The 26,709-nt window shown below is 40.4% G+C and overlaps 2 protein-coding genes across 6 annotated transcripts in view; one reads left to right on the forward strand and one right to left on the reverse strand.

The window, feature by feature from the left end:
• scara3 (scavenger receptor class A, member 3) overlaps nucleotides 1-3,083 on the reverse strand; it is a 70,524-nt gene extending 67,441 nt beyond the window's left edge. The window contains exons 1-3 of one of the 3 annotated variants that reach the window (XM_072251645.1): nucleotides 2,942-3,083; nucleotides 2,469-2,579; nucleotides 2,192-2,291 (exon numbers count right to left, since the gene is read on the reverse strand). In XM_072251645.1, the coding sequence (XP_072107746.1) occupies nucleotides 2,192-2,198 (7 nt within the window). In that variant the 5' untranslated portion in view covers nucleotides 2,199-2,291; nucleotides 2,469-2,579; nucleotides 2,942-3,083. Of the gene's footprint in view, nucleotides 1-2,191; nucleotides 2,292-2,468; nucleotides 2,831-2,941 lie in introns of those variants that run through there. The other 2 variants (XM_072251647.1, XM_072251643.1) reach the window with 2 other exon arrangements.
• Nucleotides 3,084-3,224: 141 nt separating this feature from the next.
• Nucleotides 3,225-26,709, forward strand: part of clu (clusterin) — a 45,460-nt gene continuing 21,975 nt past the window's right edge. The window contains exons 1-4 of one of the 3 annotated variants that reach the window (XM_072251648.1): nucleotides 3,225-3,418; nucleotides 12,664-12,781; nucleotides 19,069-19,217; nucleotides 25,514-25,678. In XM_072251648.1, coding sequence (XP_072107749.1) covers nucleotides 12,706-12,781; nucleotides 19,069-19,217; nucleotides 25,514-25,678 — 390 coding nt within the window. In that variant the 5' untranslated portion in view covers nucleotides 3,225-3,418; nucleotides 12,664-12,705. Of the gene's footprint in view, nucleotides 3,419-3,538; nucleotides 3,562-12,663; nucleotides 12,782-15,619; nucleotides 15,819-19,068; nucleotides 19,218-25,513; nucleotides 25,679-26,709 lie in introns of those variants that run through there. The other 2 variants (XM_072251649.1, XM_072251650.1) reach the window with 2 other exon arrangements.

Genomic DNA, 26,709 nt, shown 5'->3' on the forward strand with positions numbered 1-26,709 from the left:
GGACAAGATATACCCCAAGTTACTGTGGGAAGAGAGTGAGGAGATTGCCGAGCCTCTGGCGATGATCTTCACATCATCAACAGGGACAGAAGTACCAGAGGATTGGAAGGTTACAAACGTTGTTCCCTTGTTCAAGAAAGAGAATAGAGATAAGCCAGGAAGTTAAAGACCAGTGAGTCTTACTACAGTGGTGGGAAAGTTGTTGGAGAAGATCCTGAGAGGTAGGATTTATGAGCAATTGGACAGGCATAATCTGATTTGGGATAGTCAGCATGGCTTTGTCAAGGGCAGATCACACCTTATGAGCCTGATTGAATTTTCTGAGGATGTAACAAAACACATTGATGAAGGTAGAGCAGTGGATGTAGTGTATATAGATTTCAGCAAGGCACTTGATAAGGTTCCCCATGCGCAGCTCATTCAGAAAGTAAGGAGGCATGGGATCCAAGGAGACCTTGCTTTGTGGATTCAGAATTGGCTTGCCCACAGGAGGCAAAGGGTGGTTGTAGGTGGTTCGTATTCTGCATGAAGAACGGTGACCAGTGGTGTTCTGCGGGGTTCTGTTCTGGGACCCCTTCTCTTTGTGATTTTTATAAATGACCTGGTTGAGGAGGTAGAAGGGTGGGTTAGTAAGTTTGCTGATGACACAACAGTTGGGGCTTTTGTGGATAGTCTGGTGGGTTGTCAGGGGGACAGCGAGACATCAATAGGATGCAGAACTGGGCTGAGAAGTGGCAGATGGAGTTCAACCCAGTTAAGTGTGAAGAGGTTCATTTTGGTAGGTCAAATTTGAAGGCAGAGTATAATATTAATACTAAATGTGGAGGATCAGAGAGATCTTGGGATCTGTGTCTATAGGACACTCAAAGCTGCTGTGCAGATTGACAGTGTTGTTAAGAACGTGTATGGTGCGTTGGCATTCATTAACCGTGGGATTGAGTTCAAGAGCCGTGAGGTAATGTTACAGCTATATAAGACCTTAGTTAGACCCCACTTGGAGTACTGTGCTCAGTTCTGGTCACCTCACTACAGGACGGATGTGGATACTATAGAGAGAGTGCAGAGGTGATTTACAAGGATGTTACCTGGATTGGAGACTGTACCTTACGAGAATAGGTTGTGAACTTGGCCTTTTCTCCTTGTAGCGATGGAGGATGAGAGGTGACCTAATAGAGGCGTATAAGATGGCAAGAGGTATTGATTGTGTGGATAGCCAGAGGCTTTTTCTCAGGGCCAAAATTGCTAACACAAGGGGAATAGTTTTAAAGTGCTTGGAAGTAGGTACAAGGGGGATGTTGGAGGTAAGTTTTTCACACAGAGAGTGGTGCGTGGAATGCACTACCAGTGATGATGGTAGAGCTGGATATAATAGGGTCTTTTAGGTACTTGGAGCTTATAGAAGTAGAGGGCTATGCGGTAGGAAAATTCTAGAGTAGGTTACATGGTCAACACAACACTGTGGGCTGAAGGGCCTGTAATGTGCTGTAGATTTCTATGTTTAAATCACAAATCTATCAACCCCTGCCTTAAATGTACCCAATGACTTGGCCTCCACAGCTGTATGGGGCAACCAAATCTACAATTTCACCACTCTCCAGCCAAAGAAATTCCTCCACGTCTCCATTCTAAAAGGACGCCCCACTGTTCTGAGGCTGTGTCCTCTGGTCTTCGACTCTACCACCATAGGAAACATCCTCTCTACCCTTTCTAAGGTATTCAGTACTCAGGCAGTGGTCTAACCAAGATTCAGTTCAGCAAAACAATATTTCCTCTCAGTCTGTATTTCAGCAGTAATAAACAATTGCCGTTGGGATCACAGCTGTTAGAAGTGTGACAATTACATATTCACTGACCAATGCAATAAATTGTGAAGGGAATGTTCCCTTCTCAAATGTTATTCACAAATACTTATATACAATGTTTAACAAATATAATGAAATTACCACAAAGAATGTTTCATAATATCTAGGTTCTAAGATACAATTTATTAATAAAAACCTATGATGACAATATAGCAACTCAATTAGATTTAATAATAATCGTCTCAAAATCAGAAAGCCTGTTACTCAAATCTAAACTAACACATTCTGTACCATCGAGAATGAATATATTAACCTTTTCAGAAATGAAAAATCGTCAAATTATTTTTAAATAGCGTGAAATAAACATACTGGTAAAATTAAGCACTGACCTTTCATGATCTGTTTTCAACCTTAATATTCAGTGAACGTCTGTTGCATCTCACAGTAAAGAAACGACTTTCTTGGAAAAGTTAACCAGACAAGAACTTCCTGTAATACAGTAAAGGTTTTAGGGTAACGTTGCGATGCAGTTATGCACACCAATATATAAAAAATACTGTACCAACATTCTGTGCTGGCAGATGCAAACATGTATCGCGGAATATGTTTAAAGTATTCAAAGCTATTTGCGTTATTTTGAAGAAAAAGATGACGATGATTACGTACCCACTTGTTTTTAATCTTAAATTTCCTTCATGAAGACATGTCTGGAAAACGCAGACTGCAACCAAGACCTTCCACTAAGTCCTTGTTCTGGAGCCCGAATAAACGTCCTCACTAAGACAAAAACAAACCGAATGTGTTTCTGCCCAAGCGACATGTTTTGCATTCAGAAAGCGATGACCTCGCCTCATTTTTACTTAAAGCATTTCAGAGGCGTTTGCACCATGGACCGCGGTGGGAGCTAGCAGGGGTATCACAAATGCACAAATCTAATCGTTAACAAAAGTCTTTAAACGGGGTATGACTATTGGACTGACAAGTATGCTTTTTTTTAACGTGGTATAAAGTTAGCCAATTGCTCGCTTAAATTGAAATCCCACAGCAGTGGAAAAATGAAATGTGATATGAAAAAGAGCAACATCATCGCCAACACGTGTGTGTGTGTGTATGCAATTAATCATTTTTATTAAACCAACCTTTTACAAAAGAAAACATTTTAGAGTGACAGGTTATTGCAATGTGTGATAATTGCGCGAACACCAAAGTGATCAGGGTCAAGGGGTGCATTTCCAATGGGAATTTAATTTCAGCGGAATCCTTCACTCTGGCGCTGACGGGTCCCTCAGGAAGCTGTGTGAGAGGGGGTCGAGGTGGGGCGAATGAACCTGAGCGGGAGCGGCTGGTGTCGTGTTGCCCACTGCTGGAGGAGGGCAGCCTCTGCAGCGGCCGCCTGGATGCCAGCCAGCTGCTGCCCGTGTGCATTGGTCGGGAAAAAAGACACAGCCACAACTCGTCTCGACTTTTCCAGAAAGATCCAGAAAGCCGTTCAACGTTGCGTATTGGGTGACTCAACAGTAATTTAAATGTAACCTTGAGTCCCAGCATAAAAAGGCCCTGAGAAGGCTGGCGAGGCGGAGATCATCGGGGTTTGGGAATCGGCTTCTGTGTGGAAGGTACGGACACACAGTAGACCTTTCGCTATTAAGTCTTAAATGGTCTCTGCGGAGCTGCTGTGTAAATGTTTTTAGAACGGACTCAGATTTTTACTTTTAAATTGCTTGATTTAGGAGTGTGATGTTTTAAAATATAAAAGAAGGTATGCGGTGAGTTGTTTTAGCATTATGAGGCATTTATAACTCTGCAATGGTAAACTAGCATTTAAAACAGGATAGCAGCTATCTATATTGAAGGAATTGTGTATATATATTTTTGTATGTATTATGCAACTGGGATCAGGGTATAATATTTACAGAATTGCTTAAATTTTGTAATCCTGCTCGAGATCTCAGGTCTCCATCAAAGGTCAGCTTTTATAAACTATGCTCTTAAGCTGTGGAATTCAATGCCTAGAAAAAAGGATGCAGACTCGGTTGACACTTTTAAATGCCGGCTCAAACCCTATTTATTTAGTCAGTCAGAAAGATAGCGCAGAAACAGGCCCTTTGGCCCATCTAGTCTGTGCCGGACCATTTAAACTGCCTCAGCAACGCACGCAAAGTGCTGGAAGAGCTCAGCGGGCCAGGCAGCAGTTATGCAGAAGAGTAGATAGTCGACGTTTCGGGCCGAGACCCTTCTACCACTTTTAACCTCGCTTTTAACTAACAGTTTTTTTTAATCTCTTATTTTCATGTTCGCACTTTGAACGAAATCTGTATGAGAAGTTCTCTATAAATAAGTTACTATTATGTTTACTACGTGGAAGAAATGCTAAGTGTTGCTTATTCGTACAGCCTAGTCTAATCAATGCCGTTTCTTGAGGCGAAGTCTGTCGCGGTTCTTCCTGGGGTGCAGAACGCGAGAAGTTTGATATCAGACAATCACGAGTCAATACAGCTGCTTAATAAAAATGAGTATTGAAGTAATTCCTAGTAGTGGTGCAAATTATGATTTGGGCATATCGCTTTGCGTGGGTGGGTGTAGCTGCATGATTTGGACTGTTTGTGTCCTTGGCCGTACTGCTAAAATACGTTAAAGCAAACAAAAATAACAATTATTTCGTTCTCCTTTATTTGTGTCCACTAGAATTGACATAATATTGAAAGTGTTTTTCACGGGTTGGAAATTAATATTAGATTGCGGATTTATCATTTTGAGTTTCATGAAACAATCTTTTTTTTGGCATCTTGTTGAAAATCTTTTGTGAAACGACCCATCTTGTGCACTACCTATTCTATGCTTGATAGTTACAATTTAAAATAACTTGGCTGCACCCTCAGTCAAACAATTGTCTAGGTTAGCCAACCTGACAGCCACAGTAAACATGTAACCGCACAAAAAGCGAGCATGATGGGTCGGAGAACGGGGGCATGACGGGAGCACCCGACCCTACCATCAGATTATTAGTTTTTTGTTAGGATGGCTGACTAATTGTGTCAACAAGTCCATATGTTGGACATGAGGAAGCATTGTGTGGAGGGTAGCCTTTTAACTTTATCAAGGATATGATTCCTGGGTGTGGACAAAGTTGCTTGGAATTGCGCTGTCTCGCCGCGTTGAAGCAGATTGCTGCCCCCTCTTGCTCGGGTTTAGCAGAAGAGCCTCATTGAAGGGGGGAAAACACGTAAGGAATTGATAAGCTTTTAGTGAGAGATTTATTTTTGTTTCAGCAGGATGACTAAAGTGTGATGTAGATAAAGTGACTACATGCTGCGACTTGTAACAGAATTTGCCGGGGTCAGTGCTTTCACGCTTTGGCATACAGCCATACTGCGGCTGAAGTAACCAGGCTGCCGCAATCTGACTGCATTTCAATGCGGGCATTGCAACCACAGGCTCTTCCTTCTGCTTGTAACCACAAATTGTCTGCGCTTGAGTGAAAATGAGTGTAATAGACCCTTAATAACACATGATGAGCTTTCCAATTAACATATTCCGAGTTTAGAGAAAAATGCCTCCGGGAAGTCACTCGTTTGAACCAATAAATATTGTTAAAGATGCAGTATGCCCAGTCATACAGATCGCCATCTGAAACTCATTGAGTTTAAAAAGTAAGATCATGAGCTGATTTACATCTTGGTATACTGTATAATTTACTTGAATTTTGCCTTCTACTTTTCTAAAATCTTAACTAAAAGGATTGCTAACATTGCATCTGCCTACCTCGCCATAGACTCAACCAGAAATTAACCTTTAGGGCATCCTGCACAAGGACTCCCCAGACCCTTTGTGCCTCAGATTTTTGAATATTCTCTCCATTTAGGAAATAATCAACCCTTTCATTTCTTCTACCAAAGTACATGTACAGTGTACTCCATCTGCTATTTCTTTGCCCTTTTTCCTAATCTGTTGTCTCTTTACTTCCTCAAAACGACCTGCCCCTCCACTTTTCTTCATTTCACCCACAAACTTTGCCCCAAATCCATCAACTCTCATCCAAGTTATTGACATATGACACAAAAAGAATCTCTCTCAACACAGACCCCTGTGCAAAACCACTAGTCACCAGTAGCCAGTCAGAAAAGGCTTTCTTTATTTCCACTCTTTACCTCCTGCCAGTCAGTCACTACTTTAACTATGCTAGTGTCTTTCCTGTAATACCAGGGGCCCTTAACTTGTTAAGCAGCCTCATGTGTGACACCTTGTCAAAGGCCTTCTGAAAATCCAAGTACGCAACATCAACCAATTCTGCTTTGTCTATCCTGCTTATTACTTCAAAGAATTCCAAGAGATTCATCATCAGGCAAGATTTCCCTTGAGGAAACCATGCTGACTACAGCCTATTTTATCATATGCCTCCAAGTATCCAGAAATTTCATCCTTACCAACCGACTCCAACATCTTTCCAACCACTGAGGTCATATTAACTGGCCTATCATTGCCTTTCTTCGGCCCCTCTCCCTTCTTGAAGAGTGGAGTGATATCTGCAATTTTCCAGTCCTCTGGAACCATGCCAGAATCAATCAATTCTTGAAAGATCAATGCTAATGCCTCCACAATCTCTTCAGCCGCCCCTTTCAGAACCCTGCATGTATACCATTTGGTTCAGAGGCTTATCTAACTTCCGAACCTTTCATTTTCCCAAGAACCTTCTCCCTTGTCATGGCGACTTCACACAATTCTGCCCCTGAGACTCTTGAACTTCTGGCATGCTGCTAGTGTCTTCCGCAGTGAAGGCACAAGCAAAGTTCATGCGCCATTTCTTTGCCCCTCTTTTACAACCTCTCCAACATCATTTTTCAGTGGTTTGATATTCACTGTCCCCTCTCTTTTACACTTTATGTATCTGAAGAAATTTTTGGTATCTTTAATAAGGCTGGCTTACCTTCATATTCCATTTTTTTTCCTTGATAACTTTTTTAGATGCCTTCTATGGGTAGTTAAGAGCTTCCCAATCCTCTAACTTCTGACTAATTTTCGCTTTATTATATGCCCTCTTTGGCTTTTATGTTGGCTTTGACTTTTCCTGTAGGCCACAGTTTTATCTTGCTTTTCGAATACTTCTTCCTCGTTGGAAGAAATATATCCTGTGCCCTTCGAATTGCTTCCAAAAATTCCAGCCATTGATTCTCTATTATTAACCCTGCCAATGTTGTTTTTCAATTAATTTTGGCCAACTTTTCTCTCATGCCTCTATAAATTACATTTATTCCACTGTAATACTGATACATCTGATGTTAGCCCCTCCTCAAATTGCAGGGTGAATTCAATCATATTATGATCACTGCTCCTAAGGATTCCTTTACCTTAAGCTCTCTAATCAATTCCAGTTTATTATAGAAAACCCAATCGAGAATATGTGATACCCTACTGGGCTGAAGCATGAACTGCTCTAAAAAGCCTTCTCATTGCCATGCTTGAAATTTCCCTTGGGATCTAGCACCAAAATGATTTTCGCAGTCTACCTGCGTATTGAAATCCCCCATGACTATTGTAACATTGCCCTTTTGGCATGTATTTTCTATCTCCCATTGTAATTGGCAGACCACATCCTTACTACTGGGGGTCTGTTAACTCCTATCAGGGTCTCTTTACCCTTGTGGTTCCTTAGCTCTATCCACAACAATTCAACACCTTCCAACCCTATGTCATCTTAATGATTTGCTTTCATTTTTTAACCAACAGCCAAGCCACCCCCTCTGTCTACCTCCCTCTCCTTTGGATACAGTGTTTATCCTTGGACGTCAAGCAGCCCATTATAATCTACTTTCAGCTACAATTCAGTGATGCCCACAACATCATACATGCAATCTGTAACTGTGCTATAAGTTCATCTACCTTATTCCATATACAGTGCGCATTCAAATGTAACAACTTTACTCCTGTATTCACCCTTCTCAATTTTGTCTGCCTTTTACAATGTAACTCATCCTGGTTGACTGCAATTTTGCCCTATCTCAGCCTCTCCTTGCTAGCAGTCACACTGCACACTGCCTCTGTTTGTAAACTAACTACCTCATCCTCAGCAGTATCATTCCGGTTCCCATCCCCCTGCCAAATTAGTTTAAATCCTCCTGAACTATTGTCACACTTGTTTGCAAGGATATTGGTCCCCCTTGGGTTTGGGTGTAATATGTCCCTTTTGTACTGGTCCTACCTTGCCAAGAAGAGGTCCCAATGATCTATAAGTCCCTGAATCAGTTCCTCAGCCATGCATTCACCTGTCAAATCATCCTGTTCCTACCCTCAGTGGTGTTTGGCATGGTCAGCAATCCAGAGATTACTACCCTGGAGGTCCTGTTTTTCAGCCTTCTACATAGCTCCCTAAAATCTCTCTTCAGGATCTCCTCACTGTTTCTACCTATGTCATTGGTGCCAGTATGTACCAAGACTTCTGGCTGTTGATCCTCCCCCTTTAGAATGTAATGAACCCAATCTGAGACATCCCTGTCCCTGGCACCTGACATCCCATCTGGGTGTTTCTAATGTGCTCATAGAATCTTGCCTCTGTTCCTCTGACTAAAATACCATCTGTAGTTTGGCACAGTTAAACGGGTTAGAAGGGATTCTCTCACACTTTTCAGATGCCCTGCCCTGGTTACGTCAACTACTTCTGCAATGAAAACATCTGCTTGACTTTGGGCAGTGGTGTCTCAGAGGATAGACTGGGATCAATTTTAATAAAATAAAAAATTGTTTATTATTGTGAAATCATGGAGGTGAGTCTCTTGTGACCTGTATCTCAGATTTTAGCAAATGGTATCAAGCTCATAGAAGTTAACACTTTTATAAACATCTGAAGTATTAACAATAAAGTTTCACAAATGTCAAGGTAATTTAGCAGGGGATCCTTTGCCTTCCCCTGAAGGAATAAGTGAGACCTTGATTTATTATATATAATTGAAAGATAAGGCTTTTAATAATAGAACAGTCCCATGGAAATGGACAGAAACAATCCACATCTTAGATTATGTTTTGCAGATTTCAAAATGATGCAAGTAACAATCTGACTCAGACATGCAGTAAATATTTACTAATTGCAGACAGTGACCATGTGATACTTGGTGGTATAGTATGTATGAATGACCCCAAGAAAATGGGAACAGATTATTACTCAATGTACAGTTGAAGTCAGAAGGTTACATACCCCTTCGCCAAATACATTTAAACTCAGTTTTTCACAATCCTGACATTTAATCCTAGAAAATATTCCCTGCCTTAGGTCAGTTAGGATCACTACTTTATTTTAAGAATGCGAAGTGTCAGAATAATAGTAGAGAGAATGATTTATTTCAGCTTTTATTTCTTTCATCACTTTCCCAGTGGGTCAGAAGTTTACATACACTTTGTTAGTATTTGGTAGCATTGCCTTGACATTGTTAAACTTGGGTCAAATGTTTTGGGTAGCCTTCCACAAGCTTCTCACAGTAAGTTATTGGAATTTCGTTCCATTCCTCCAGACAGAACTGGTGTAACTTGAGTCAGGTTTGTAGGCCTCCTTGCTCGCACACGCTTTTTCAGTTCTGCCCACAAATTTTCTATCGGATTGAGGTCAGGCGTTTGTGATGGCCACTCCGATACCTTGACTTTGTTGTCCTTAAGCAATTTTGCCACAACTTTGGAGGTATGCTTGGGATCATTGTCCATTTGGAAGACCCATTTGCGACCGAGCTTTAACTTCCTGGCTGATGTCTTGAGATGTTGCTTCAATATATCCTCATAATTTTCCTTCCTCATGATGCCATCTATTTTGTGACGTGCACCAGACCCTCCTGCAGCAAAGCACCCCCACAACATGATGCTGCCACGCCCATGCTTCACGGTTGGGATGGTGTTCTTCAGCTTGCAAGCCTCACCCTTTTTCCTCCAAACATAATGATGGTCATTATGGCCAAACAGTTCAATTTTTGTTTCATCAGACCGTAGGACATTTCTCCAAAAAGTAAGATCTTTGTCCCCATGTGCACTTGCAAACTGTAGTCTGGCTTTTTTATGGCGGTTTTGGAGCAGTGGCTTCTTCCTTGCTGAGCAGCCCTTCAGGTTATGTCGATATAGGACTCGTTTTACTGTGGATATAGATACTTGTCTACCTGTTTCCTCCAGCATCTTCACAAGGTTCTGGGATTGATTTACACTTTTTGCGCCAAAATACGTTCCATCCCTAGGAGACAGAATGCATCTCCTTCCTGAGCGGTATGATGGCTGCGTGGTCCCATGGTGTTTATACTTGCGTACTATTGTTTGTACAGATGAATGTGGTACCTTCAGGCGTTTGGAAATTGCTCCCAAGGATGAACCAGACTTGACATTATTTTCTGACCTCAATCTGATAGAAAATTTGTGAGCAGAACTGAAAAAGCATGTGCGAGCAAGGAGGCCTACAAACCTGACTCAGTTACACCAGTTCTGTCCGGAGGAATGGAACAAAATTCCAGCAACTTACTGTGAGAAGCTTGTGGAGGCTACCCAAAACATTTGACCCGAGTTAAACAATTTAAAGGCAATGCTACCAAATACTAACAAAGTGTATGTACACTTCTGACCCAATGGGAAAGTGATGAAAGAAATAAAAGCTAAAATAAATCATTCCCTCTACTATCATTCTGACATTTCACAAAAAGTAGTGATCCTAACTGACCTAAGACAGGGAATGTTTTCTAGGATTAAATGTCAGGAATTGTGAAAAACTGAGTTTAAATGTATTTGCCGAAGGTGTATGTAAACTTCTGACTTCAACTGTATGTAAGAATAAGTAAATATTAACCCGTGAGTTGAAATTGATTGAAATCTGCTGACGGCATGATTGTGCCCTCTTTAATTTACCAAAATGTTTTATTCATTTCTCAGAACAGTTGCAATTGGAAAGATCTAACTGCCTCTTAGTGACACAAAGTACATACAGTGTCACTGTTTACGTAACCCCTGTTCTCTTTACCATCTCACTCAATTTCTCAACTGTTGGCTCATCTGATGTTTAAACTTGAATCAGCTGTGTTTTATCTGGTGCTGAAATCCCATCCATCCAGTCATTAGTTGACTATCCCACTTTCTCTGGGCCCATTCTGTTCTCAGCTACCCATCATTTGCACCAATTTCTGTTCAACCTTTCTCATTCTTATGATCAAAACACTGCTTTATGTTCCATTATGCCACTGGCGTTGGGAATTAGGCCATTCGGCCCATCGAGTCTGCTCCACTATTTCATTGTGGCTGATCCACTTCCCTCTCAGTCCCAATCTCCTGCCTTCTCCCTGTATCCCTTCACGCTCTGACTAATCAGGAGTCTATCAACCTCTGCCTTTAAACATGCCCCATGTCTTGGCCTCCAGAGGCTGCCTGTGACACAGAATTCCACAGATTCACCACTCTCTGGCTGAAGAAATTCCTCCTGATCTCCATTCTAAAAGGACGCCCCTCTATTCTGAGGCTCTATCCTCTGATCCTAGACTCTCCCATGTAGGAAATCTCCTCTCTATAAAGGCCTTTCAACATTTGATAATTTTCAATTTGGTCACCCTCTCATTCTTCTGAATTCCATTGACTACAGGCCCAGAGTCATCAAATGCTCTTCATATGACAAGCTGTTCAATCCTGGAATAATTTTTGATAGCCTTCTTTAAACTTTGTCCAATGTCAGCACATCCTTTCTTGGGGAAGGGGCCCAAAGCTGCTCTCAATACTCCAAGTGGGGCCTCACCAGTACTTTATAAAGCCTCAACATTACATCCTTGCTTTTATATTCTAGTCCTCTTGAAACGAATGCTATATCACATTTGCCTTCCTCACCACAAACTCAACCTGCAAATTAACCTTTGGGGAATCTGTCCTTTTGTGCCACTTCCTAAGAATTTGATTTGGGTCAGCAATGAAGGTTCTCTATCTCTGACACACACAGCTATGGAAGGATTCTTCATTTCTATTTCCATGTTTTTTTTTTTGACCAGTCAGTGTTTTTAGCTCTGAGCTAAACTCCTGAATCTGGAGGACCTGTGGACCACTGTTTCTCTGGCTTCTACCCTTTGACCTGTTTGGCATGAATGACCCTATCAGGAGCCAAAGCACAAGGCCCTGATTCTGAGTCATTGAGGCACACAAGCCTCCAAACCCTACAACAATGTGCTCCTCAAGAAGGAGTTTGCACCTTTTTCCCCTCCCTCCTTCTGCCCTTCTCCAAACATCAAGATTTGCATTTGCTGGACTTGGTGGCTCGGATGAAAATCTGTCCTTCCCAAGCCCCACCATGAGTTGTCTGCTGCCGAGGCTTATCTTGCCTGGGTTGCCCACATTGATACCTTCTCATTTTGTTTTGAAACTCCTTTTTCTGTTCAATACTTTTTTGGTAACTTGTGTGTTAAAGCTGCAACCCTGGCAAAATGGCTGTGGGTTTGGACAAAATATGGCACTTGTTTGCATCTCCTGGGTGACATCATTTAACACGCCCTATTAAAATCAATGATTTATCTGTAGAGACTACTTGAAATGGTACCACTGGATGACGCCTGTTCTCTCTGTTCTGATCATATTCTAATGCAATCTTCTACCATCTGTTAGGAGGTACAGAAACCTCTTGGCTAAGACAGCAAGACTGAAAAATAGCTTCTTCCTGACGGTTGTTGTGTAGCTGAATAATGATACGGCCTGCCTTGCCACTGACTTTTGACTGATGTAGACTATCAAAATTGTTGTGTGTAAATATGGGATTTTTTTACTGCATGCATTGCAAATATTCTGTTTGCCTGGACTGGTGTAGCACTGCACGCTCATCATCTTGAGCAATAATGATAAAGTTCTATTCTAACCAACATCTATTTCTCTCTTTAAGATTAAAAACTGCTGATCTCCAGAACACGGAACGGAGGACACCATGTTAACCCTGTGGCTTGTTGTCTTGCTCGCTGTGAGTGCGAGCTTTGAAGAGCTTTCTCAAGAGAAACTCAAAAGTGCGTATTGCTTAATTTCTCCAGTGCTAATCTGTTTGTTTGCTTTTATTGTTCATACTTCACTCTCTGGAACTCATTCAAAAAGTTGGTTATAACCAAGCTGTGTTTTGTTATTAGTTTCCTTAATGTGATCAGCCGTTAACACTACTTGATGTTAAGGCTGTCATTGAATGTCACTGGTACCCCGATTGACTTCATGATGAAACTAATGTTGGAACGGGCCAAATCCACAGCTCAGGCTTTGCAAATGTTCATGGGCAGCTTTTTTTTTGGTTTTGGAAAGTGGGCCGAGAATGCAGAACTGTCCTTGTGTTGTGACTGTGAACAAAGTTACCGGAGAGACTAGAAGCTAGTGGATATAGAAGCCTTTATCCTAGCCAAATGAGTATTCAGGCGTCATGTTTGAGACACTTGGCCAAAGAGGCCTGCCTGACCCAATACTACATGATATTTATATCGCCTCCCCATCTCTGAAGATTGGTTGCTGCTGAAATAAATATTTGCTATATACCCTAACTCTAGAACATGCCCTAACACTTATAAGGCTAAATTGTTGTCCGTTATTAGCTTACAGAAAAATATAAATAAAAAATGCTGTAAAATTTCCCCTTTCCATCACGGGTGCATGAACTAACTGCATATATACTTGAGGGGAAGAACTTTTTCATTTGTAATCCAGGGAGTTATTGAAAGCAGGAAGGCATGTCCTGGAGGCTGATGAAGGCGATTTCTTGACAACGTCTAGAAAGTATTTGAATGAGTATGTTATACATGGAAATATACTCAGTGGCCACTATTAGGTACACCTGTTTGTTAATGCAAATATCTAATCAACCAATAGTGACGGCAACTCAATGCATTAAAGTATGCAGACATGGTCACGAAGTCCAGTTGTTTCTCAGAAAACATCAGAATGGGTAAGAAATGACTTAAAACTAGTTCATCTTTTGATACAATTTCTAAACTTAGCAGCCTAGAACCATGTATGCCTAGGTACTGGTGGTGACCTCCATAAATGATATTGGAACTATCGGGAGGATACAGAACCTGAATAATTGATAGGGAAGGGATTGTATTGTGAGTCTTATGACATGTAAACAGGCCCGCTGAACGTTTAGCTCCTGACTGTCCCTAATCCTTCTGTACTAATCCCATTTTCCATTACTAGATTGTAACCTACACTCAGTGGCCACCTTATTAGGTACAGGAGTGCTTGTTCATGGTCTGCTGCTGCTGTAGCCCATCCACTTTAGCGTTCGCTGTGCATTCAGAGATGCTCTCCTGCACACCACTGTTGTAATATGTGGGTATTTCAGTTACTATCTCCTTCCTGTCAGCTTGAACCAGTCTGGCCATTCTCCTCTGACCTCTCTCATTAAGAAGGCATTTTCACCTCCAGAACTGCCATTCACTGGATGTTGTTGTTTTTTTTTTATCATTTTTCACACGATTCTTTGTAAACTCTAGAGACGGTTGTGCGTGAAAATCCAAGGACGTCAGCAGTTTCTGAGATACTCAAACCACCCTGTCTGGCACCAACAATCATTCCACGGTCAAAGTCACTTGGGCCACATTTCTTCCCCCATTCTGATGTTTGCTCTGAGAAACCACTGAACCTCATGACCATGCCTGCCTGCTTTAATGCATCGAGTTACCGCCACATGATTAGATATTTGCATTAGCGTGCAGGTGCACCTAATAAAGTGGTCACAGTGTAATTTTCATGTATAAAATACTTCCTAAATGTTTTCAGAGAATTGCCTTCCTCGGCCTCCTGCACGTGTATTCCTGTTTTCAATAACCCTGTGGATTAAAAACTAAAGTCCAAATCTCCCGGCTCTTTATATTAAACCTATGCCCTCTGCTCAGGGCAAACATTTTTATTTTTATTTACAGGTGCGGCACAGTAACGGGCATTTCTGGCCCAATGAACCCACACCAGCCAATTAGTCCCACCTGACCAGTGAACCTACTAGTCTCCACGTCTTTGGAATGTGGGGGGAGACCGGAGCATCCGGAAACCTGTCCTGTCACGGGGAGGGGGGGGGGGGGGGCGGAGACTAACAGTACCTTAAGGACAGAGGTGGAATTGAACCTGGATAGTGTTAATAGTGTTGTGGTAACTACCCCACCACTGTGCCTCAGTTTCCCACTGACTATCCCATCTATGTCCCATGGCTTTCTACAGTTCAGTCACGCCCCCTCTAAGCATTTTCCTCTCTGAGGAAGAACGGACCCAGCATATCCACTCTCTCGTAGCTTAAAATCTGCAAGACAGAATCTGCTCTACTAACAGGCCCAGCAAATCCACTTTCTCCTAGTTTAAAACCTCCAAGACAGAATCTGCTCTACTAACAGGCCCAGCAAATCCACTTTCTCCTAGTTTAAAACCTCCAAGACAGAATCTGCTCTACTAACAGGCCCAGCAAATCCACTTTCTCCTAGTTTAAAACCTCCAAGACAGAATCTGCTCTACTGTAAGGTGATGACCAAATGTGTTTCAGCCCCTCTCCTTCTATCTTTGGCAGTTTCCCGAATGGAATAGAATTTCATGTAGACTACATCAACTGCACCACATCACTGCATAGCTTGTCATGTTTTGGAAAAATTAAGTTGCGATCTTTTAAGAAAGCTATGCCAATTTATCCAGATTTAATCCCTGATTTTAGACCCAGGTTAATCGTGCCCCTCAGAAATTTCATTTCAACTATTTCCCTACTTCTGGATTGGATTTGTAGCCTTTTGTTATGTAGTTTACCCTGCTGTTCTTGAATAGAAACTACCACGTTCATTGTCTTCTGCTTGTTAATACCACTGCAATTTCTTCCCTTGCCTCAGGCTTTGCATTGCAATCGGGCTTTGTGGATTCACCCACCTGCTTGCCACCTTGGGTCCCACACCACCAGAGTCAGGAACAGTTTTCACCCTACAACCATCAGGCTCCTGAACCAGCATAGATAACCTCACTCACCTCAACACTGAACTGATCCCACGACCTACCGTCTCACTCTCAAGGACTCGACATCTCATGTTCTCAGTATTACTTATTTAATTTTTATTTGCACAGTTTTCCCTCTTTGCATGTTGGTTACCGGTCAGTTTTTGTGCAGCTTTTTACAAGTTCTATTGTATTTATTTTCCCATGATGGCGTGCAAGAAAATAAATCTCAAGGCAGTATTTCAAAGAGTCAAAGTACATTTATTATCAAAGTATGTACAACCTTGACATTTATCTTCCCCACAGACAACCATGAAACAAAGCTCAAAGTAGGTATAAATTGTACAACCTTGAGATTTGTCTGCTTACAAGCAGCCCCAAAGCAAGATACCTGAAAGAATCCAATTGATAATGTGTTTGAGGTGATGATCTACCACATTAAAAGTGTTATTAATAAAGTATTTAGTTGTATTTCTTGCCTTATGAACCACCAGTAAGCTGTCGTCCAACTTTAGTAGTGTTAGCTTAATCTGGAAGCAAAGAAAACTCAAAGGAAACGTGGAACCTGTTCAAGGAAAAACATAACCACCCCCTCCATACGCAAAAAAAATTGTGCATAAACCAGCAAGTAGCACAAAATTGAAAGAGCGATGGCATATTCAGTTCAGTTCATTATCTGCAGCCCTCCCCAATGAAAATCACCCAAAATAGCAACAAAGAAAGGAGTGCCAAGAAACACATCATAGCATGAACTACAATCCAGTCCAAAACCACACTGATTAAACCTTGCCCAAGACCCAGACACTGGCACTATCCTCCAACAGCATCGAGGGAGCAAGAGCATTCCATGCAGGGACCTTCCTTCAGGAGCAGGGAGTGGGGGAGAGAGGAATAGACCATCGCATGCAGACCCCTTCCTCCATGAGCATGAGGCTGGTAGGCAGTGCTGAACACCTGCTTGTCTTCCTGCACAAGCCTGAGTGATTTCAATCTTCCTCTGGACTGAGATTGGTGAGAAATGGAGTCAATTATGGGCTTGCACCCCCTCTGCAGGTTCCTTGCCCTTCTCACTTCGCTTGAAGCCTCACCGAGCCCTCCCGGAGACGGAAAAGCACCAGATCGCTCAATTGGCCTGAGAGCACTCTGCAAAAATATAGATCATAGGCTCTAACATTAGCAGAACCACATTTGAAAGGAAAAGATGTAAAAGTAGTAGTTTTGTGAACCGCCTGGAGGACGTCACTCTCGGTTGCATTGTTCGTTGGTGCTGTCTTCTTCAAGACGTATACGTACTTTGATAGTAAATTTACTTTGATTTTTGACTTTAAGGTAATAAACAATGTCTAATTAGTTGTTAATTGATGTACAATTCTACCAATCCTCTGAATTCTCTGACTAAAGTGTCCTCCTGTACAGTGAACTCAAATGAGAAATGTTCATCTAAGATGTTCTCGTTGATACGGTGGTGAAGGCAGCATACGGGAAGTTGAACAAACTTGGGTTGCTCCCTTTGGAGTGGCGGAGGCTGAAAAGCAGCCTAATAAAGTTTATATAATTATGAGAAGCCTGGATGGGTGGTACACTTTTCCCCAGACTAACACTAGAAAGCGTACATTTAAAGTGAGATGGGGTAGGTTTAAGGGAGATATGCAGGGCAGATTTTCTTTAACAGTGGTGGGTGTTTGGAATGTGCTGCCGAGGTGGTGTGAAGGCAGATATGATAGTGGTGTTTGGATGGGCGCAGAAATGTGCAGAGAATGGAGGGATCTGGACATAGTGTAGGATTAGTAAAGCATTTAAGTACTAGCTTGACACATCATTGCCTGAGGTGCCTGTACAATGAGTGCTCTAATGTTCTAAGATCTCACCTATTTTCTAGGGTACAAGATGAGAGGTGTAGATAAAGTGGGCAGCCGAGTTTCCCCAGGGCTGAAACGGCTGATACAAGGGGGCATCATTTTAAGGTGATTTGGTGGAAAGTATGGGGGGTGTTTGTTAGAGGTGGGTTTTTTTCCCACTCTGTGGTTTGCGGAATGCACTGCCGGGGTGGGGATTGAGTCAGATACATTATAGACTTTTATGCAACTCTTAGGTGGGTACATAGATGAATGAAAATTGAATGGCTACGTGGGAATAGCAAGCCACTTCTCAAGAAAAATTTGCCACGAGTAATCTTAATCAGGATATCACGATTGCCTACATCATATGACACATGGTGATGTGGGAAGGAAGGGTTGGATTGATCTCAGAGCAGGGCAAAAGGTGGGCACAACTTGTTTGGTTCTATATTTCTATTGCCATATTGGTCTTTGCTGGGTCCTACAGTTCCCCAGTTAACTTGTTGCCCTCAATATAGTTGGTTTAAAAAGCTTGGGAAATTTTCCTTGATCTTGTCCACCAGGTTCTATTTCACACCATTGCTTTGCTTTTCTGATTTTGCTTATTTGTACCTCCATGTATTTTCTACACTGCTGTGAGGGCTCTTCAGTTTTCTAGTTCAATAGACGTGCTAAGTGTGGACTGTACTCTTTTCCATTGATGGTGCCTGGTCTGAGCTCCTCCAGCAGTTTGTGTGTGTATTGCTTGGATTTCCAGCATCTGCAGATACTCTCTTCTCTGTGATTGGATAGCTACATTTTTTTTTTAAAGTCCAGAGGTGATTTGATTAAACTGGGCTTGGTTCCAGGAGGAAATTTGAAGGCAGAGTTAATTAAATATTTTAAAGGGAATAGATAATGAAGAGTTACGTAGTCCAGAACAGCAGAAGCAATGATAAGACTTCGTTGGAAGGGATTTTAATTCAAAAACAAATCTCGGAGAATATGCTTTCCTTGGGAGATGATGTAGCAAACTTAATATTCTAATTGGATTCTTTTTAGAAAAAGATATTACACGTAGGGCATCTTTTCTCATTTATTGATTCAGTTTACTTGCATTTTAATTACTGTTCAGAAAAATCAGTTAATTTTAATCATTATAAATGCACTCAGTGGCCACTTTATTAGGTACCTCTTGTACCTAATGAGGTGTCCACTGAGAATACATTCATGGTTTTCTGCACACCACTGATGTAATGAGTTTGTTTGAGTTACTGTCGCCTTCCTGCCAGCTTGAACTAGTCTGGCCATTCTCCTCTGACCTCCCTCTTTAACGCGACGTCTTCATCCACAGAACTGCTGCTCTCTGGATGTTTTTGTTTTTCACATCATTCTTTGCAAATACTAGAGACGGAGATTGAGTGAAGGAAGGAGAGCGTCATGCCGAGGGTGCGGGGAGGAAACAGATAGGACGCTCGAATAAGTTTAATCTAATATGTGTGGTTGATGTTCTATTTGTTTTTAATTTTTAGAGCTTTCAACCGAGGGACAAAACTACCTAAATAAAGAAATTGAAAATGCCATCAGTGGAGCAAAAGTTATGAAATCGCTTGTAGACAAGAATGACCAAGAACACCAGAAGTTCCTACGAAATCTAGAACTAACCGACAAGCAAAAGAAGGTATTGTGCACTGTTGTACTGGCTGTTTTATAGATAGATAGATATACTTTATTGATCCGGAGGGAAATTGGGTTTCATTATAGCCACCAACCAAGAATAGAGCCTAAATATAGCAATACAAAAACCACAAACAATCAAACAACAAAATGCAAACTATGCCAAATGGAAAAAAAATCTAGGACCAGTCTATTGGCTCAGGGTGTCTGACCCTCCAGGGGAGGAGCTGCATCTCGGTGGAATGTGGCTGAAGTCCAACAGTAAAAAAAGTTCAATCTCCGGTCTACAAACAGGTTCCTCAACCATAATATGACCCGGATGTCACCATCTGTTGTTAACCAGAACAGTAAGCACCCAACTCCTTTATGCTTACCACTCTCAGTGCACTTCCGGTCAGCTGGAACGGTCTGGAAGCCATCCATGGAGAAGTTTTGGTCGGGTATGTCCTCGTGCAGCTCCGTTCCAGTGAAACACATAACACTGCACTCCCGAAATGTTCTCTGACGCCTGGCTAGCGCCGTAAACTCGTCCATTTTATTACCCAGTGATCTCCTCTTCTCCATAAGTCTCTGTTGTCTCGACCCAGTCCTCTTTCCTCAACTTTGTGATCCCCCTCTACATCCTCTGTGTGTTTTTCTCCAGATTTCAGCAGGGGTGTCCGCCGCTCTGCTCGCTAAACCGGCCGGCATTTGCGCAAACAGCTGGTCCCTTATTATGATACCTTAATCAGGCTTTTGACCTAAATATTGTTTGAAGATATATCCCCCTCCCACTGCAGAGTAACTGTTCAGTCGGAGGTGCAATATAGAACCGGTCCTTTCTAGCCCGATAAGCCATAAAACATTAGAACAGAATTAGTCCATTTGGTCTGTTAAGGTTGTACCACCATTCCATCATGGCTAATTTATCATCCCTCTCAACCCCATTCTCCTGCCTTCTTTTGATGCCCGGCAACTATTTAACCCTGGCCTAATCACAGGACAATTTATGATGACCAATTAACTTACTAATCAATATGCCTTTGGACTATGGGAGGAAAGCAGAGGAAACAACCAATTGTGCTAACAACTCTACCTGATGCCCTAGCATTTCCAACCTTCAAGATTGTGGAAATAATTTGCTCTCACAGTTGATTATATTTCGTATCATATATTTAAATGTTTTAGTGTCTTCACCTTTTAATACTTCTAATCCATCATCATGTGTGGAGGAGTGGGTGTTAAATTACTTGAATGAAGTTTTCCCCAAGGATCATTGCCTTGTCGTGGTGGGGAGGCTTGTGAGTGCCAGAGATCGCCAGCTCTATGCAATTTGTAGCTTGAGCATCTGGCTTTTAGGTCCCGGTAGGGTCACCCATGGTGGTAAGGTCAAGGGGGTGGTTCCAGCTGAAGAGGGATCCAACGAAGACCTTTGTGGTGGAGCTGGCCGAAGATGATGGCGCATCACAATGGAAGTGAAGGCAGGGGAAGACTGAAGCAGCGAAGGGTCCCCAGTCACCTTGTACTCCATGTCACTGGATCCTTTTCTCAAATCTTTTTATTATTATATTCAAAAATAACAGGAGTACATCGAAGTAAGCAACACTTACAATGTCTCAAGGAAAAAAACATTACTTTAAAGATTGAAAAATTTTGGTGATAATAAAAAAACCCTACTAAGTAGAAAAAGTGAGGAAAAACCCCCATTAGGTGTACAACCCCGGAGCCATGCGTCATACAAAAGGGTAAAAGATACAAAAAGATAAACATCAAACCGCCAGCAAGAAAAAAAACTGTACCAAAAATTTACATTTAGATCGTGGAGGAAATCTATCAATTAACTCAAGTGATAATAACGAGCAAATGAATCCCATCTTTTCTCAAAATCAAATAAAGGTTCAAAGGTTTGACTTTTAATTTTCTCCAAACTAAGACGTAGCATCACTTGAGAGAACCATTGTGATAAATTGGGAGCCGATGTATCCTTCCACTTCAACAAAATGGCCCTCCTAGCTATCAGTGTAACAAATGCAATAACATGTTGGTCAGACACAGAGATACGACAGATATTTTGAGGAATTATTCCAAAAAGCACAGTTAATTTGTTAGGTTGTAAATTAATTTAGTGCTTTAGAAATTGTCAAAAAAACTGACTTCCAGAATTGTTCCAGTGTCGAACAAGACCAAAAACGTGTCAACGTAGCTGTCTCAGTTTTACATCTATCACAATAACTAACAACATTAGGAAATATTTTAGACAGTCTCTCCTTGATCAAATGGTAACTATGTACAATTTTAAATTGAATCAGTGAATGACTAGCACAGATTGAAGAAGAGTTAACCAGCTTCAGAATCCGCGTCCAATCCTCCATCATAAAAGTCAAATTGAGTTCCTTTTCCCAATCTTGTTTGATGTTAAATAAGGGACGCTTATCCTATTGTAATAATAAATTATAAATTCTTCCAATAGAACCCTTTGAAGGGTTCATACTCATAATAGTATCTAACAGGTCAGCCTCCAATATGTAAGGAAAATTACTTAAATATTTTTGTAAGAAATGTCTAACTTGAAGGTATTGTAAAAAGTGTGAGTATGAAAGAGAATTTTTATCAACTAATTGTTCAAAAGACATCAATCTATCTTCTATAAATAAATCCAAAAAAGAATTAATACCTTTATTTTTCCAAGGTAAAAAAATTGGATCACTGAAATAAGTAATTTTGATAAATTAAACTACAAAGATTAATTTTTTCTGTACAGACAGAGCGGTCCCTAGCTTCGTATTCTATCATAGGCTGCTTGCCTTTTTTTGGGCTTTCGGGGAGGTGGGTGTGGTTAGAGTTGGAAGTTTTTTCCCATTGGGTGGTTCCGGAGCATCCGCGTTTTCTATGTGGTTGTATTCTTCATCGCCGTGATTTTTGATCATCCCGTATTGGTATGTGCTTTGCGCATGTATAAAGTAGAATAAAATTATAGTATGGTATTTAAACGGATTAATGAAATAAGTTGCATTGTACATGGTTGGAATCATCCTATCAAACGAAAAAAGACTTCTAAAATTATTAACCGATTCCAACCTGATAATTTTTGCTCAAGAGACACATATCAGGGCGGGAGATCAAAATAGATTTTTTTGGATGGTGGAGAGGTTTGCAGTTCCACTGTACTTCTCAGAGTAAAACTGAAGGTGTGTCCATCTTTATTAAATCCAATATATTTATTCAAGAGCATATTGAGTCAGATTCTACTAGTAGATTTTTAATTGTTAAAGGAATGATCTGTAACAGAAAAGTTGTTTTGGTCAATCTGTACGGTCCTAACTTAGATGATCCTCTTTTTTTAAAAAGGTATTTGCTTTACTGCCTGATTTAAATGAATATATGTTGATAATGGGTGGGGATTTTAACTGTTGTTTAAATCCTATGATTGACAAGAGCTCAACCAATCAGTGACATCTAAATCGCTCTGTCACTTATTAACTCCTTTGTGATCGATTTTTGGATTGATCGAATTATGAAGGTATCTGCACCCGGATAACGGAAAATATTCTTTCTTTTCACATGTTTATAAAAAAAAAAAAAAAATTCAAGGATTGATTATCTTATAATTGATCTCCACTTCTTGCCTAGTGTTAAAAATTGTGAATGACGCTATTACTATATCTAATCATGCGCCTCTGAGATTGTCTTTTGAATTTGATGATGTCATTCTTGCCCGCCCACCATGGCGCATGTCTCAGACGTTATTGCAAAACTCTGACTTTGTCAGTTTCATTGAAACCCAGATAAAAGAATTTTTTCTTTTTAATGAGATAGAGGGTATGTCCAAATTAATTATATGGGATACATTTAAAGCATTTTTATGTGGTCAGATCGTTTCTTATTCAGCTAAGCTTAAAAAAAAACAGACTAAAGCAGAATTAGATAAGATTTCAAAACAAATTAAAAACTTAGATAATATTTATGCAATTTTCCCTAATATTGATTTATTCAAACAAAAGGTGTAACTTCAATCACAATATAACCTATTACTAACTCATCCCATTGAAGGCTATTTGCTTAAGTTAGAGCCAATTTTATATGTTTGGAGATAAAAATAACAAACTCGCATCTCAATTAAAAACGGCTAGAGCCAAAAGGCTAATTTTGAAAATTCGTATGGGAATATGAAGAAATTAATAAGAATTTAAAAAATTTTTATACTGAACTTTATAAATCTCAATATCCAATAGATTCTTCTGAAATGAATGCTTTCTTACGAAATATTGCTTTTCCTAATATTTCTGTTGAGGATCGGAAAAACTCCTGATGCCCAAATTACTGAAGCCGAAAATCATAAAGCTATTTTTTTCAATGCAATCTGGTAAGGCCCCTGGACTTGATGGCTATCCTGTAGAACTTTATTTAAAAAAAAAAAAAATTTGGAAAATTGCTTTCTCCGTATATGTTGGAAATGTTTAAGAATTCTTTTGTGAAAGGTGACTTACCCTCTACTTTCTATGAGGCTTTAATTGTTAAAAAGGATAAAGATCCTACTGACTGTGCCTCATACAGACCTGTTTCATTATTGAATGTCGATGTTAAGATTCTGTCAAAGATAATGACCAATCGGTTGGAGAATATTTTGGGTAAAATTATTTTTAAAGATCAAACAGGCTTTATAAAGGGTCGTTGTTCTTTTTCAAATGTTCGGAGATTATTTAACATTATATATTTGTCCTCTTTTAAAACTCCACAATGCATCATCTCTTTGGATGCTGAAAAAGCGTTTGATTGAGTCGAATGGAAATATTTAAATGTTTTAGAGAAATTTGGCTTTGGTGTTAATTTTAATAATTGGATTAGAATGATATATAAAGCTCCTATTGCTACTGTTGTCACTAACAACTGTAGGTCTTTTTTTCAGCTTTCACAGGGGACAAGACAAGGTTGTCCATTAAGTCCTTTGTTATTTAATTTACTATTAGAACCCCTTGCTATTGCTCTTCGTGAAGCTAAAAATATCCATGGGATTTTTGTGAATGAGACCATTCGTAAAATTTCTCTTTACACTGTCGATTTATTGGTTTATATATCTAATCCCGAAGAATCTTGCTAAAATTATTCAATGAATTTGGAGATTTTTCAGGATATAAAATAAATTTTAGTAAAAGTGAACTGTTTCCTTTAAATGAATCTGTCTGTATATATGATAATAGTCCTTTCAAAGTCACGGATTCTTTTAGATATTTAGGGGTTATAATCACTAAAAAAATATAAGGATCTTTATAAAACCAATTTCGTTCCCTTGGTAGACTCTATGAAGTATTTGTCTAGTAGATGGGATCCACTTACATTTTCACTTGTTGGTCATATCCATATAGTTAAAATGATGCTTTTACCAAAATTTTTATATTTATTTCAGAATATCCCTTTTTTTTTTGACTAAGAAGTTTTTTGATTGCATTGATTTTATTATCTTTTATTTGGAATAATAAAAGACCAAGAATTAGTAAATGTCACTTACTAGAGTTGAAAAAGGATGGAGGTCTTGCTTTGCCTAACTTAAGAATGTATTACCGGGCTGTTAATGTGCGATACATGTCCTTTTGGTTATATTGGGTCCATAAGAACGATCGGCCAATTTGGCTAGACCTGGAATTGAAAGCTGTGAAACAGTTTTATTTAACCTCATTATTGGGAGTTGCTTTACCTATACAATTAGCTAAAGTTGCTAATTTAAACCTATACCCTGTGATTAAGCATCCTTTACAAATTTGGCTGCAGTTCCGCAATTTTTTTTTTAATCTTAAAAAAATTTAAACTTTGTAGTTTAATTTATCGAAATTACTTTCTTAAGCCACGTCACTGGATCCTGACATCAATCTGTCAAGGGGAATTAGTCTCCCACATTAAACAAAGTCATGCATAGGCATTCTCCATTGAGGGAATCCACTCTTTTGAGTGTTGTGAGGTTCATTTGGGTGTGCAATTGAATCATCTCGAGTGGTAACTGGAGGGCAGTGTTAGAAGTGTGAGAGGAGTGATTACTTGTTTGGTCTTGGCTTTAGTTTCAAGTTTATTCTGCTGGCAGGTACTTTTCTGTCAGCCAGATCACTGACTGGGAGTGATCATATGATCAGTGTAGAAAAAGACATCTCTATTATTAGAAAAATAAGATGAAGCTGAGAGTTTTTTTTTCCTTAAACACTATCAGACATGTATAGCGAGCTATTGCTAATAGCCATTTCTGGACAAAGACAAGACAGTTGTTTTGAGTTTAACCCTGCATGAATTGTACGGCGGCAACACAAGTGAGTGTTTCTTTTGACAATTAAACAGGATGCTCTTGTGGCTGCCAAGGAGGCCCAGAGAAAAATGAATGAAGCGGAGAAGTGTCAGCCCAGGGAGTCCATGTGGGAAGAATGCAAGCCCTGTTTGAAGCAAACATGTATAAAGTTCTACTCGCGTGTTTGCAGAAGAGGCTTCGGTACCGTTGAAAAGGAAGTAAGTGGAACAGTGCAGTACTGGCCCTTCAGTCCGCTGTGTTGTGCTGACCTTTTACCCTATTCCAAGATCAACCTGATCCTTCCCTCCATTTTTTAAAATTGATTTGCCTATCTGAGAGTCTCCTGAATGCCATTAATGTATCTGCCCCTACCACTACCCCTGGCACCCTGTTCCATGCATCCACCATTCTGTGGATGCATGGAAAGTAAGATTGCCCACTCTATTAATGTCCTTCACTCAATAAAATGTTAAAGTAAATTTAATAATGGCCATCATTGGTTGCCTTCTCATCAGGCAAATATGGTTCTGACTACAGCAAGGACATGGACTGGAAATCGTTTGAGAATCTAATGGCTTTTGTGCTGAAGCCATTCTGAGTCATGAAGTTCTCAGCTCTAAGTGTCAACTGTTTATTCCTCTCCACAGGTGCTGCCTGACCTGCTGAGTTCCTCCAGCATTTTGGGTGTATTACTCTGGATTTCCAGCATCCGGAGATGTTTGTGTCCTTGATTCCATGAATAGTTTTGGTTGCATTTACTCCGTGGGTTAATTGAAACAAATTTGCCTTGTCAAAAAGCAGTCAGTGACCGCTTTATGAAATTAACACTATCACCTGCTCATTAATGTAAATATCTAATCAGTCAGTTACGTGGCAGCAAGTCAAAGCATAAAAACATGCAGACATAGTCAAGAGATTGAATTGTTGTTCAAACGAAACATCAGAGTGGGGAGGAAATGTGATCTAAATGACCTTGACCGTGGAACGATTGTTGGTGTTGGAAAGTGTGGTTTGAGTGCCTCAGAGTGCTGATCCAGAATTTTCATGCACAACAGTCTCTGGAGTTTACAGGGAATCGTGTGGGAAAACAGAAAGGTGTCCAGTTAGCGGAAGTTGTGTGGGTGCAAACTCGTTGTTAAGAGAGGGGTCAGAGGAGAATGGCCAGACTGGTTCAAGTTGTCAGCAGAGGACAGTAACTCAAATAACCCTGCATTATAGTGGTGTGCAGGAGAGCATCTCTAAATGCAAA

This window comes from Mobula birostris, chromosome 2 (genome assembly GCF_030028105.1).
Source record: "Mobula birostris isolate sMobBir1 chromosome 2, sMobBir1.hap1, whole genome shotgun sequence".
Taxonomy (NCBI): domain Eukaryota; kingdom Metazoa; phylum Chordata; class Chondrichthyes; order Myliobatiformes; family Myliobatidae; genus Mobula; species Mobula birostris.